General features: G+C 40.2%; 1 protein-coding gene across 1 annotated transcript in view; it reads right to left on the bottom strand.

Annotated features, from left to right (window-relative positions):
* MINPP1 (multiple inositol-polyphosphate phosphatase 1) overlaps positions 1 to 15,106 on the bottom strand; it is a 39,836-nt gene that overhangs the window by 17,703 nt on the left and 7,027 nt on the right. The window contains exons 2-4 of the mRNA XM_029283601.1: positions 5,190 to 5,387; positions 3,450 to 3,547; positions 2,830 to 2,963 (exon numbers count right to left, since the gene is read on the bottom strand). Of these exons, the coding sequence (XP_029139434.1) occupies positions 2,830 to 2,963; positions 3,450 to 3,547; positions 5,190 to 5,387 (430 nt within the window). The remainder of the gene's footprint in view (positions 1 to 2,829; positions 2,964 to 3,449; positions 3,548 to 5,189; positions 5,388 to 15,106) is intronic.

Raw genomic sequence — 15,106 nt, 5'->3', positions numbered from 1 at the left:
GTGGAGGATTCACCCAAGGCCAAAACTATACCTGCCTAAGAGCCAGAGTAGTAACGTCCGTCCATGGGCAAGATTAAGTCAAGACTGGGTTCTAGGGTCCAGGACGGGCGTGGCAACTTTGGCTGACTTAATCTGATTGGGCAGGAATACAGTCTACTACCCATGGGTGGATCCTCCATCTCCAGTGCTGGAGAAATGGTCATAAGTCACTTTTTTCAGTGTCATTGTAAAAGTCACTAAGCCAGGAGTGTCAAACTCACATCATCACGTGATGTGTCATGACTTTTTTTGCCATTGCCGGCAATTGGGTGGGCGTGGTTTCACTATGATGCATCCGGCCCATAGGCCAGCAGTTTGACACCCCTGCACTAAGCAAACTGCTGAGGACTACGTGTACTTTATCACTTTTTTCCTTTTTTCTCATCAAGTTTTTGACACCTTGCTATGCGACTGGTGGTACTTGAATATTGCCATATCCTAAAAGTAGTACAATCTGTGAAAAGATTGAAAAGCACTGCTCTACACCACCTTACAAAATACTTTTTCAGCAAAATCAAAGTTTACCATAAATCTCTTTTAATTTTTTAATAGATGCATTTACTATCATACCTTACAAGAATAACTTCTAAGATACTATACTTCCATGCCAGTGTTTTGGTGGTGAATGGATCAACCGATGACAACACTGTTGCACAGGGGATGCCCAAGTTGGAGGTTCCTTTCATGTCCCCGTTAAGTTGCCCACCAAAGTGGTACCCTTCTATCTACTTGTGGTCACCCACTTTTGAACTGCTGGGTCGGCAGGAGCTGGAGCGTGTGACGGGAGCTCACCCTGCCATGCAGTACAACTGGGTCTTGAACACGAGCTGGGTGATCGTCAGCCCAGTGTCCTAATCATGTGAGCCCAGGCTTCCTCATCTGCTAGGATGATCAGATACAATAGGACACAGGGGATCTAGACCCTAAATCAATGCTTAGGTGAATTTTTGTAGGTAAAGCTCCCTTTGTCCCCTAAATACATTTGAAATAGTCTCTGTGGTTAGGGGAAATACCAGCCTCCTTGGGAGTGAACATGTTCACTGGGGAATAAGAATTCACTCACTTCTGCTTGGGTTGCAAAGTATCCTTAGGAAAGCTTATCAATGAAGGAAAAACCAAAAGGATGTTGCATTTTACTCTTAGACTCATCTGTGTAGTTGAAATATTGCTTGATTTATAACTGAATAGGATATTCATATTCCTTCTTATGTACTCTGTATTTGCCAACTACTTACTGCTTCCTGCCTCTTTGCTGGGGGATATCCCTGCCATAGTCTCAGCAAAGCAGATTGTGAGCATTTTCTCAGTGGGATGCCATTGAAACGACAGAAAATCAGCATTAGACTTGATCCATTAGTTCTTTCTTAGTCTTTTAGGTGTGGCGTTAGCACCATCTTGACTTTGTAAGTTACACATTCTAAGTCACTCAACCCAATTGTGCTTTATCCTACTTTATGGAAAAGGCCCTAATTACCTAATCCTTTCCTAAGTCAGACTTTTATTTGTTCAGAAATATAAAGAAGAAATGGACACACTGAATTACATAACCTAAGGCAGTACTATGAAAATATATGCTAAAATCTTGTATTTACACTGCCACCAAGTGTTAGGAAATACAACATCATGTGTTGAAAGTTATTAAAAACAAAATAGCTGTGGAACAGTGAGTACACAACTCCTGTCTGTAACTCCAGCCTTAAATAGTTTTAATATAAACGGAGGCCAACACAAATACAGCATTCCTAATCATAATTAGAAGGCTGGGAGTATATTGGTTTCCTATTATTTTTTATTTTAGATCATAACATTCATTTCAAAGACTTCTGCTCTGGTAATATACATTAAATAAAAAATAATAGGAAACTTAAAAAACCTCCATTCTAAAAATGTGATTAATTGTAAATACTTGTAAATTATATGCACTATGTTGTATATTGTCCTATGATTTAACGTCCTGGTTTTACTGATCTTCTCTGTTTATTTAGGATCAAGTGCCTACTGAAGAGATGGCTAGCACAAAGATTGATCCTTCCATCCATCCTTCCATCTCAGCTGTTGACCATAACATGTAGTATTAGTTTTAGACTACTAGCAGCATTATTTCCAGAGGGTGTTCATGTAAGAATACATGAATTTTAAATATACCAAATAATATTTCAATTAGGCATAACAGCTACTGTTCAATGGCATAATGTTATGTCCTGGTTAATTATACAGCAAAGTATTTTAGGCAAATCTTAGGAACCCAAAGTAGATTTTTTTTTTTGCGACCAATGTATTAATATTTGTGCCTGAAAATAAGAAGATATTCTGTAATAAGGAAGCCATCCAGTGGCAGTATTTACAATTGGGATATTTACTGATATCTTGATTTGGATCCATGGCATTTTTACTTTCAAAGAAACAAATTTATTACGAGTGATGAGTAAATACCATGAGGCAAAAACACCCATGGGTAGTCATTATAAGTACCTATTATTGATCAATTGATTTGTTATGTACATTTTGAAAAGTGAACAGAGTAAGGAATTGGAGCCCCCTATTTGCCTAGGGAAATTGTTATAATAATACTTTTAAAAAATGTATCTAAGATTATGGCTTATTCAGCAAAAAAAATTCATATTTTTATTTTTAAAAGCTCTAAAATGCTTTAAAATGTTAGCTAGAAATATTAGATACAAACATATTCAAGTGGTCAGAGCCAATTTATTACTATCAATTATCAATCAGCCAATCTATTATTGCCAATTATAAGTCCCAAAATAGTGTCCCCTCCTCTTCAAAAAATACCTTTTACTTTCTGAAACTGCCTTGTCCAAATTTTCGAAGATATCCTGGAAAAGTACACAGCTGGACTGACTGTTGATATTATATCCATAGGCTCTCTTCCAGTACTGTTTGAGATCATTCAGATACTCAAGTACCTAGAAATAAATATTAAACATTCTGTTGTAGTAAAAAATGCCAGTTTAGATGCGGTACTCTGGTATTTCACATTAAATGGCTTAGAGATAATACAGGTAGTCCTCAACTTATAAGTTCATTTAGTGACCATTTGAAGTTACAACATCACTGAAAAAAGTGACATGCCCATTTTTCACACTTGCAACCGTTGCAGCATCCCCATGGTCATGTGATCAAAATTCGGACACTTGGCAACTGTCAATGTTTATGACGGTTGCAGTGTCCCGGGGTCATGTGATCCTCTTTTGCAACCTTCTGACAAGCAAAATAAATGGGGAAGGCAGATTCACTTAACAACCTTGTTACTAACTTAGTCATTCACTTAACAACTGTGGTAAGAAAGGTTGTAAAATGGGGCAAAACTCACTTAACAAATGTCTCACTTAACATAAATTTTAGGCTCAACTGTGATCGTAAGTCGAGGACTACCTGTAGTGAACACTTACCTTGGCATCTTCTTTGTTGAACAGTGAACACCAGGGGGAGCTAATGTTTTTTATACTTAGTCCAAAGGAGCATGTAAAAAATGCCACTTGTAACAAATCTGCAGGGGGGAAAAAAAGGAACAATAGGATAGCAATAAACTATCTCAGTTTTTAAGATACTTATTCAAAAATGGCAAGATGAAAAAAACACTTCAAAAAAGGAGAAAACATTTCTTTACAATAGTACCATATTATTGAAGAAAAAAGAAAACTGAAACAATAATCCAGGAATACAGCCCTATGTACAGAGAAACAATGTGGTGGAACACAAAAGAACCACAAACCAAGTTGTCACTTCTTTTCCCAGACAACTTGAAATTCCACTGAATATATAGTGCCATATAAAATGTATTGGTTTAATCTACAATTTCTGCATCTACAATTTACAGTCAGATGTCAAGATGTATAAAATATAAAGGACGAATTGGCAGATGTTTAATATAAATTTATCTATATTATTCATAAATGATATGCAGATGTGTGTTAAGGGTTTGCAGTGAACTTGATTAGTATAAGCAAAAACAGAATTTTTATTAGTACATATTTTCTGGAGATGCTTGCAAACTTGGTTCAAATGCTTGTCCATTTAATCTGCAAAATGAAACTTAAATACATTATGTTTTCTACATTCTCATACATAGGCAGATACTAACATACTATACAAAATAAGGGTGCCTACTATATAGGACAACATAATTATTTACCTACTTTTGTACTTACTGTATTCTTTATCATTCATGATATTCTAATTAAAAAGCTCTCTGCTTATGTAACTCCATGCTGTTACTCTGATGAGTTTTAATATTTTTCTTCTATGAGGGTTTTTGAAAAGTCAGTGATCCTAATATCTGTAGTGTGCATTTACACAAACCTTACCACAAGAAAATATAAACAATGACTGATGGCAAGGATATTTATTAGTTAGTAGCTACTCGGCTTACTAGCAGTAAATGTTCTACAGCAGTTACATGTTGGGGATTGTATTACCTGAGCTTTGCATGAAAATTGCTGATAGGTTACTTCCTTTCTGTTCTCCACACTTGATCATACAAAGCCTTTCCAGTAGACTCAGTGGTAAACATCTGTCTCCTCTCTCCAGGCTACCACATAAACATGAATCAAGTTTCAGTTTTTACTCTTGGTGGCAAATTTACAGGTAGTCCTTGATTTATGTCCATTCATTTAACAGCCATTCGAAGTTATAACAGTGTTGAAAAAAGCAATTTACAGGCAGTCCTCATAGTTACAACTGTAGCCATCCCTATGGTCACATGATCAAAATTTGGGTGCTTGGCAACTGGAGTGTATTTACAATGGTTGCTGCATCCTAGGATCACATGATCGTCTCGTGACCTGTCTAGGAGGCTTCTGACAAGCAAAGTCAATCAGAAAAGCTGTACTCATTTCATGACCATCGTGATTTGCTTAACAACAGTGGCAGAAAAGGTCGTAAAATTGGGTATAACTCAATGACCGCATTGTTAGTGATGGAAGTTCTGTGTCAATTGTGGTCATAAGTAAAGGACTACCTTTGTGCACCTGAGACATAATGCCCACAACCACTGCCAGGACACTTTGGCATTGAAGAGGTTCAAATTCAAGTGATATTATCATGTTTAACATTTCATGTCCATTTGATCTTTATAATAACTGAAGACAGGCAGCAAACACAATAAGCTTCAAGAGTTCAAAGACTATTACCTGCATTTAAGTCTTCCACTGGTAGACATAAAGTATGTGTGGTTTTATTCACTATCTTCATCATCTCAGGGCTTTCCTTAAAAGCATCAACCTCATATAATGCTGTATCGTTGTCTTCAACATCTCGTACAAATTTTTCACAATGATCAAAAAATCTCATCAATTTGTCATTGATTTCAAATGTTTCTGTCAAGGTAACTGAAAATAAATGATGTTAGCAATTCCTTTATTTCACATACTATCATTATGTTATCACATTGCTGTTATAGCTACTAGTGTACACTTAAAATAATTAATTACATTAAATCAGTTATTTAAATGATGAAGATTTCACTAAATATCCATTGAAAGATTTTTCAGCATCACTGGGTATGGCACAAATAGCATGTTATGTCCACTTACATGCAATGGTATCATGTCAATTTAATATGCGATATTAACAGATGCACATGGACCTCAATAGGCATCTGGTGAAAACAAAGAAGCCATAACTCAATCCAAGATTTTAGTTTTCCATGCAAGTTCCAGGGGAACTGACAGCTAGTAATGATTTTTTGCAACTATTATAATTGACATCTTAGTCTGCCCATTGGTATTAACTGACGGATCACTGTAAGTGGTTGACTATTCTGTAATACTTCGATGCAAAATGATACTTAACAGATGCCTATTGAATATGACTGTTACTGAAGATATCTTGCTTACTATTACTTGGTTTAAATAAGACCTTCTATAACTGAGTCTTGACCTCCAAAACAATCCCTCCTCCATATAATCTTATGAAATTGTTTGTTTCGAAAAAAACAATAAAGTACTTGAAAGGATGGGGATCAGATATTTTATGTTGGAGGTATAAGAAATTTGAGGGGTTGACTCACCTACCATATGTCATTGTGTGATCATTTAGTACAGGTAGCCCTCAAGTTATGACCACTTATTCAATGGCTGTTCAGAGTTACAACAGCACTGAATGAAGGGGATCAGAGTTGTAGCCATCATAGTGTCCCTGCAGATCTGTGATCATGATCTGGGTGCTCGATCCTGGCTCACAATTATGTTGTAATGAGCCATGATCACATGATTGTGATTTCAGACATTCTCAGCCAATGGAGTCAATAGGGAAGCCAACAGAAAGTTGGAAGTTGCTCTTGTTCCTGCCAATTTTTCAGATGACCATGGTCTGTAGCACTGCCTGTGACACGCAACCATATTCCGTAGCGTCTACCCGTGGCACCCCCCACTCCTCCACCAGCCTGCTTGCTTGGACTCTTGCCTCTTCCTGCTTAATGGCCTGCATGATCCTTGGGTTGCAATAGCAAATGGGACTGTGGGATTTCAGTTGCTGAGCAATGTGGTCAGGTGATATTGGGCTTTATAATCATACTGCTTAGTCACAGGGATTGTGTATTGTGTATATTAGTACAGGACCCCCCCAAGCCCCGGTCCATGGACCAGTACCGGGCCGCACAAACAAGCAAAGCCCCATCCACAGGATGCGGGCAGCACACAAAAACACGCACCCTCCGGTCTGCGGAAAAACCTCTCTCCACGGAACCGGTCTCGTGTCCAAAAGGTTGGGGACCTCTGCATTAGTAGATTTATGGAAAATCTTTGAAAGTTAATGATGTTAATGCAATCTTGAACTATATACCAAAATTTTGGGATTTAACTGTTTATTGGGTATTGTATCAAGCACTGGGGGTGGGGGTGGCAGAAAGAATACAAAGAAATTGAGGGGGGGGAGTGGAATTATCCCCAGATATCAAGGAGTTGTTGTTGGAAATGTATGATCTATCTGTTTTGGGAAAGGCAGTATCTTCTCCCCCCCCCAAAAAAAAGGATCATTCCAGGCCCAAAGACTGGATGATAGATCTTTTATGGCTTGGAAGGGGAGAGCAGCAGGCAGCTGCTTGAAACAACTGGCCAAAGATAATGCGACCAGAAGCAGCAACAGCAGCAGGTCCAACTGACCAAGCACCAGGCTGACTCCACTGAAGAACTGATTGGATGGAACAACGCCCTAACATGGTAACTAGACCTTGGATGTGATGGTGCTGGCCCCTCCTCTATCCAGAAGTCCAGATAGCTTGGTATTGTCCAATTTGTGCCAAGTGCCAGACCAAAAGAGGACCATTTCAAACTGTGATCTTGGATTGGACAGCCTTGTAATTGCATGGTAAATATGGCCATGGAGCTAGCTGCTTGTACTATTTGCAATGGTTGGCTGCGGGAACTAGCTGTACTTCTACAACTGATATTTTTCAGTAGTCTTTGTATAGACATTCTGTGACCTACAGACCTGCAGTGCTTCATACAGGGCTAGGTAACTGCAATCATCAATTCCACACTTTGTGACAACTTTACAGGAAATTTTGCAAAGGTGCAAAAATGTTTTTTAATCACAATACAGCAGCCAGTTATATACCTTCAAGTTGCAATGCTTTATGGAGATGAAGATAAGTGTTATGATTTCCTTGCTTGAAATGTCTCAGAGCAGGGGTCTCCAAACTTGGCTGCCTTAAGACTTGTGGACTTCAACTCCCAGAATTCCTCAGTCAGCATGGCTGGCTGAGAAATTCTGGGAATTGAAGTCCACAAATCTTAAAGCAGCCAAGTTTGAAGACCCCTGTCTTAGAGTACCATCTCTGATTATTTGCATTGCCATGGTGAGTGAATGGGTATACAAAGTTGAACTATTCTTAGACACATTCATAACTCAATCTCTACATTTTAGGCAAAACAGTGGTATTCTATGGAACATATTTAAGGAACACTAATTGTTAATACATTAACCACTTTTACTTTTAATTAGATAGTCCTTGATTTAGGAGCATTCATTTAGCTACTGTTGCTGAAAAAAGGGACTTATAACTGATCTTCACACATATGACTACTGCAGCATCTCCCACAGTCATGTATTAAAAATTCAGGTGCTTGACAACTGGCTTGTATTTACAATGACTGTAGCACCCCAGAGTCATGTAACTGCTATTTATGACCCTCCCAGCTGGTTTCTGACAAGCAAATTCAATAGCGCAGGGGTGTCAAACTGCCGGCCCGTGGGCCGGACACGTCATCTGGAAGCTGCGCCCATCCCATTGCTGGCAATGGCAAAACCGGCCCGATACATTGTGCGACGTCATGTGGCGACGCGAGTTTGACATGTCTGCAATAGGGGAAGATTGAGATTTGCTTAATGATTCAGGAATGACCATGGTGATTTGCTTAACTAAGGCAAAAAGGCCACAAAATCAGGCGTGAGTCAGTTAATGATGGCCTTGCTCAGTGATAGAAATTCCAATCCCAATTGTGGTCATAAGTCAAGGACTATCTTTAATTTTGAATTAATTTTAATTACTGCTTGATTAAGCCACTGTTGCTGGGAAAAAGGAACTATTGTTAGTCATCTCTCAATCTGGCCTGGCTTATCCCCAGCTTTTGCCATGTGCAAATCCATGAGGAACAACGCAGGGATTACAATCTTTTTGCTGATGTTTCTGATACTTTCAAAGCACAGCAGAAAATGAGAGATTGGCCTAAAATACAGTAACCTGCCAAATTGGTGAAGAAATAACAATATACCATTTAGATATACATTTTGTAGCTATTGAATCCCACTCTCAAAATGCTGGTATTGCCATTGTTTCCCAAAATGGATAGCTATTTTCTATCTTCTTTTCCAAATTCGTCAAAGTAAATAGATCAAAGACATGCCACTACAATTGAAGATACTGGAACCTTAGTATAGGTTTTATATCCCTTCCAGTTCCATCCCAACCCAAAACACAGAATCATAGAGATGGAAAGGATAATTTAGTCCAGTGTTTTTCAAACTTGGCATGTTGGCTGGGGAATTCTAAGAACTGAAGTACACACATCTTAAAGTTGCCAAGTTTGAAAAACTTGATTACAGCCAACAAAAGGCACTAACTTTAAGATAGACGTGACAGATGATTACTCTGCCCTTGTTTGAACAAATTAATGAAAGGGAACCCATTATCTCCCTTGAAAATTGGTTTTACTGTTGAATGCTTTGAGATGTTTCTTAATATTTAGCTGAAATCTGCCTTCTCGTAACTTAAGACTATTACTAGGCTCCAGAACAACAGAAAACAAATCTTAACCTTCTAAGTCAGGGGTCTTCAAACTTGGCCCTTTTATGACTTGTGGACTTCAACTCCCAAAATTCCTCAGCCAGCGTGCCTGGCTGAGGAATTCTGGGAGTTGAAGTCCACAAGTCATAAAAGGGCCAAGTTTGAAGACCCTTGTTCTAAGTGATAACACTTCATGACTTGACTAAAAATGTTACGGTACCTTTGTACACTTGTCTTTTCTTAAGGGTAAATATATTTGTATTCTCTCTTCAGAGGACTTCTTTTCAAGTCATCTGGTCATTCTTTCCCACTGCTCTAAGAATAGGTCACAGTACTCTCAGGTTGAGGTCTAACCAGCACAGATTATATTGGAATTACCATTTCCTGAGACTTACTTCAAGTTTGGAAGTTTGCACTAGCTAGTTTGATTTAGCATTTAAGACATCAGGCTAGAAACCAGGAGACTGAGTTCTAATCCTGCCTTAGGCATGAAAGTTGCCTGGGTGACTTTGGGCCAGTCACTCTCTCTCTCTCTCTCTCAGCTCAACCCACCTTACAAGGTTACTTTGGTGGAGAAAACAGGAGGAAAAAGGAATACTAGGCATGGTTGCCATCTTGAATTATTTATAAAAATATAATAAAAGTGATAAAAATCAATGTAAATTCTTCTATTGAAGCCATCTCACACTGATCACTCATATTTGGGTGACCATCTACAATTCTGAGATCATAACTATTAGGAGTGCTTGATAGGTTGTATGGTATCTACAATTTCCACAAAATAATAAAACAAAAGTACATTTAAGCCAAGGTGAATCAGACTACTTTTCCATATGCTGGCTATAACTTTCAGTACGAAGAAATACTATGAGCAGTTTAGAAAATTAGATATTTGCCCAAAGCATTTTTCCCAATCTACACCTGAATATTATTTCAACACCTACTCAGTAATACCTTTCATGAACTATAATTATTACTTACATAAAATTTAATAAGAATATATGAAAATATACACAAGCCTCATATAATCCTCTCCACTCTAGGTCTTGTTAACAGGACAAAATAAACAGAAAGTAAATATATATAAAAATGCTTTAGTTTTCTTTTGTTTTCTGTTCCCAAATAGCCAGATAATTCCCTTCAAGGACAATTTCATTTTGAAAGTGTAATGCAAACTGCAAAGACTCTTTTTTAAGTTTTCTGTATTCTTCTTTTATAATTTTGTGTATTTTTTCTCTTGTTTTTTCTATTTAGTTAATTAAAAAAGAATTTTAAAAAAATCTGTGATTAATTTATTCAAATAAATTAGGAAGTACTTTATGACCCCAAAACTGAAGTTACAAAGGACTTCCCCACATCTATTTATGACCCAGTTTTGAACTTCCAATGGTCATGTAATCATATTTGAGGTGCTTGACAACCAGCCTGTGTTTACAACCTTTTGTAACATCCTCCGGTCATGTGACTGCAATTGTTGGCATTTTTTTTGCCAGGAACCGGTATTTACCGTATTTTTCGCACCATAAGACGTACTTTCCCCCCCCCAAAAGATGGGGGAAAATGTCTGTGCGTCTTATGGAGCGAATGCCGCCTCCCACCGCACCGCGCCAGCTGACGCCGGCTGACGGGCGCAGGAGGTAGGCGCCGCCGCGGTCTCCCAGCCGCTTGCTTCTTCGGCTGGAGCAATTGCAAGGGCTTGCATGTTCGCCGGCGGCGGGGAGCGCGTCAGCGGCCCTTGGGGACCATGCAAGCCCTTGCAGTTGTGTGCTTCTTCGGCTGGAGCAATTGCAAGGGCTTGCATGTTCGCCGGCGGCGGGGAGCGCGTCAGCAGCGGGGAGCCCTTGACGCGCTCCGAGGGTCGCTTCCCTCTGCACCGAAAGCCCCCCTCCTACTTCTCTTGAGGGAGTAGAACTAAGCCTGCGGGGGCAAAGACTGACCGCGGGCCTTCCTTCTCTCCTGGACGCAAATCGCCCGAAGCCATGGGAAAGCAAGTGCCCCTGAGTTCTGCCGGCTCGCTTCCCGGAGACCTTCTTTCCGCACGTCCCACCTTTGGAAGACGGCTCTCTCTACCCGATCCCAACCCTCCTCCCTCCCCAGGTTTGCGTCCCAGTTAGGGGCCCGATCCCAACTTCCATCTAAGGAACTCTAGAGTCACATTTAGGTAATTTCACAATAAATCTGATTACGGTAAGCTTGCATGTTCGCCGGCGGCGGGGAGCGCGTCAGCAGCGGGGAGCCCTTGACGCGCTCCGAGGGTCGCTTCCCTCTGCACCGAAAGCCCCCCTCCTACTTCTCTTGAGGGAGTAGAACTAAGCCTGCTGGGGGAAAAAACTGACCGCGGGCCTTCCTTCTCTCCTGGACGCAAATCTCCCGAAGCCGTGGGAAAGCAAGTGCCCCTGAGTTCTGCCGGCTCGCTTCCCGGAGACCTTCTTTCTGCACGTCCCACCTTTGGAGGATGGCTCTCTCTACCCGATCCCAACCCTCCTCCCTCCCCAGGTTTGCGTCCCAGTTAGGGGCCCGATCCCAACTTCCATCTAAGGAACTCTAGAGTCACATTTTATTTCCACAATAAATCTGATTACGGTAAGCTAAAAGATCGTGGTCACCCAATTCACGGTAATTTACAGAGATAAGCCTAAAGATAAACTGTATAGTTGTAGGTCCAGATGAATGATAAATTATAGCATCTTTCCCTAACCTGATGACTACCAGACGCAACTTGGCTCGGCCGCTGCCAGGTCGATAAATAAAAAGCGTGATCGTTAATGGGCAGGCCCCTCTGCGCGCTAACAAGGGGGCCGAAGCCCGCGGCTGATCCATCTAGCTTAGGAGCTGCGGGAAAACAAGGCTGCGGCATGAGGGATGGCGCGTTGCTTTTTATGACTTTTCTATTGCTCTTGATTTTTATAGCAGGATAAACAAGCTCTCCTTCCGAGAGTTGAAAGCGCGGGGGCGAGGGGTTGGGAAAAGAAAAAGGAGGCTAAAAGAGAAAGGGAAGGTGTCCGGCTAATACTTCTGGGGCTTGGCCTCTTGCGGGGCTGCGTGCTGCACGCACCCTCTGGATTTACTCAAGGTGCATCCGGGGAGGGAGGTGTTGAAATTGGGCAATGCTTTCTTGCTTCAACTGCCTGAGAGTTGTTGGACTAGGTCAGGGATAGGCAACCTTGGCTGGCTTAGGAATTCTGGGAGTTGACGTCCATAAGTCATAAAAGAGCCAAGGTTGCCTACCCCTGGATTAGGTCATTGACTGAGGACTTCTGAAAGAATAGTTCAAATTTTTCTCATCTTTCTTAACAAAGCAACAGATCCTGGTAAATTACAAGTACTGGTAGTCCTCAACTTATGATCTCAACTGAGCCCACAATTTCTGTTGATAAGTGAAACATTTGTAAAGCCAGTTTTGTCCTATTTCACAACCTTTCTTGCCACTGTTATTAAAGTGAATCACTGCAGTTAAATTAGTAACATGGTACAATGGCATTCACTTAGACCGAATGGGTAACTGAAACGAACAGTCTTTCAGTGTTTTCCCCTAGTGTACTGGGGCTCTGTGACGTTTACAGTATTTATACTCAGTCAACGGTTCACAAACTTAAAACTAGTACACTGGTGCCCGTACGACGTTGTCAACACACTTTTTACCAGAATTCAGGGAAAATTCAATGGCGTTGTAATTTCGAACAGTCATTAAATGAACTGTACCGTATTTTTTTCCCCTTTAAACTTTATTGCCTGATAGTGAGAGTCTTCCTGTCTTTGCATACAAGCCTCAGTTCTTAGTGGATTTTTTTTATCTTTAGCAGATGAGGTGACTTTCAGAAATAATAGTTTCCAACCCTGTCCAAAACATTCTGCACTCCTATTCTTTCCCATGGAATTCTACATGGCATTCCAAAAATGGCTGCCTGTTGCTAGGTTTTTTGGCCATGCTTGCCAGAATGATAGGTAAGCAGAGAGAGACAATCAGTCCCTCCCTACTTGTTGCGGAGTGCACCGTCCCCTTACGGAGACGGCGGCTGGGATTAACCAGCTTGCGAGGCCGCCGTATACCGGTATTTACAATACGATGGTCCGCAAGTGGTTAATATGACCGCAATTCTGTTTGCTTTGAGGCACAAGAGTGTGTTTTTCTGATTCAATTAAGACAACACTCTGTGATAACGTAGTCCTTCAGCGCTCAATGATAATGCAAATGGTCAGCACTCAGTGGTAAACATTGGATACACATTCCTGACAGTTCCTTCATTACTGTATTTTTTTGCAGAAAAATATCACCTCATTCTACATACAAGGATGATAAAGCAGAAAAGACTAGCATATAAAATTCCTTTTAAACTGGAGGTAGTAAAATATGCTAAGGACCATGGAAACAGAGCAGCGGAAAGACATTTTGGGCCGCCTCCAACTGAAAAAATGATAAGAGAGTGGAGGAAGCAAGAGGATCAGCTGCAAAAAGCAGAGAAAAGTAAGCACACTTTTCGTGGGCATGCAGCAAAGTGGCCACAGTTAGAAGTGGACGTGAACGAATGGATTACACATCACCGGAATAATGGCTTCTCAGTCTCTACAAAAATGATCATATATGAAGCCAAACGCATTGCTTTACAGAAAGGCATTCAGTATTTTACTGGATCACCTTCGTGGTGCTACAGATTTATGAAGCGATGTGGCCTTGTTATGCGCACAAAAACTAGAATTGCGCAAAAAATGCCAAAAGAATATGAATCTAAGATCCTATCTTTCCATAAATTTGTAATTGATGCTAGGAAGAAAAATGCTTTTGAAACTGGCCAGATTGGAAATATGGATGAAGTCCCGCTAACCTTTGATGTGCAATCTAATAGAACTGTTGATCTGAAAGGTGCCAAAACCATCACCGTGAAAACCTCAGGACATGAGAAAAGCCATTACACAGTTGTATTGTCCTGCTGTGCAGATGGCACCAAATTGCCACCCATGTTAATCTTCAAAAGGAAAACATTTCCAAAAGAAGTGATTCCACGAGGAGTTGTTGTACATATTCATGAGAAAGGATGGATGGACGAAAATGGAATGAGAGTATGGGTTGAAAAAGTGTGGTCCAAACATCCTGGAGGGCTTCTGAAAAAAACCTGCCTTGTTAGTGCTTGACCAGTTTAGAGCACATATTAGTGAAAAAACAAAAAAGTGCTTTAAAGAAGTGAAGACTCATCTAGCCATAATTCCTGGAGGTCTTACCAGCCAGTTGCAACCTCTCGACGTTTCCATCAACAAACCGTTTAAGGTCTTTATGCGAGAAGAGTGGAACAAATGGATGGCTGCTGATAATCATGATCTGACACCTTCTGGACGAATGAAGAGGCCCACTATCACTCAAGTTTGTGAATGGGTGAAAATATCATGGCACTCAGTAAAGGATGAAATCGTTGTACGGGCGTTCAAAAAATGTGGCATTAGCAATGCTTTAGATGGAACTGAAGATGACATTGTATATCAAGATAGCGAAGAAAGTGATGTCAGTGATTGTGAGCAACTGAGCTTCCTAAATTCTGACTCTAGCGATGACGAGTTCTTGGGATTCACAGAAAATTAGAAGAGTACTCGAAACTTAAAGTCTCTCCATTTGTTAATGACAGTCATAATGATTCTTTTTTTTTTTTTTTCAATATAAAATTTTATTGTTTTTATCATAAAAAAAAAAGAAATACATCACAGATATTACACAATGTTATAACCCATCCCCCCACCCCCCGGACTTCCCAAACCAACCTAGGCTAATATTCAAATACAAGTAAACAAATATTAATATCTCTAACTCCAAAGTCTAAACTTAAACAATCCATC

Source organism: Protobothrops mucrosquamatus, unplaced genomic scaffold (genome assembly GCF_001527695.2).
Source record: "Protobothrops mucrosquamatus isolate PMUCROS unplaced genomic scaffold, P.Mucros_1.0 scaffold149, whole genome shotgun sequence".
In the NCBI taxonomy this organism is placed as follows: Eukaryota; Metazoa; Chordata; class Lepidosauria; order Squamata; family Viperidae; genus Protobothrops; species Protobothrops mucrosquamatus.
The sequence above is the reverse complement of the archived record's forward strand: the minus strand, read 5'-3'. Positions and strand labels throughout refer to the sequence as shown.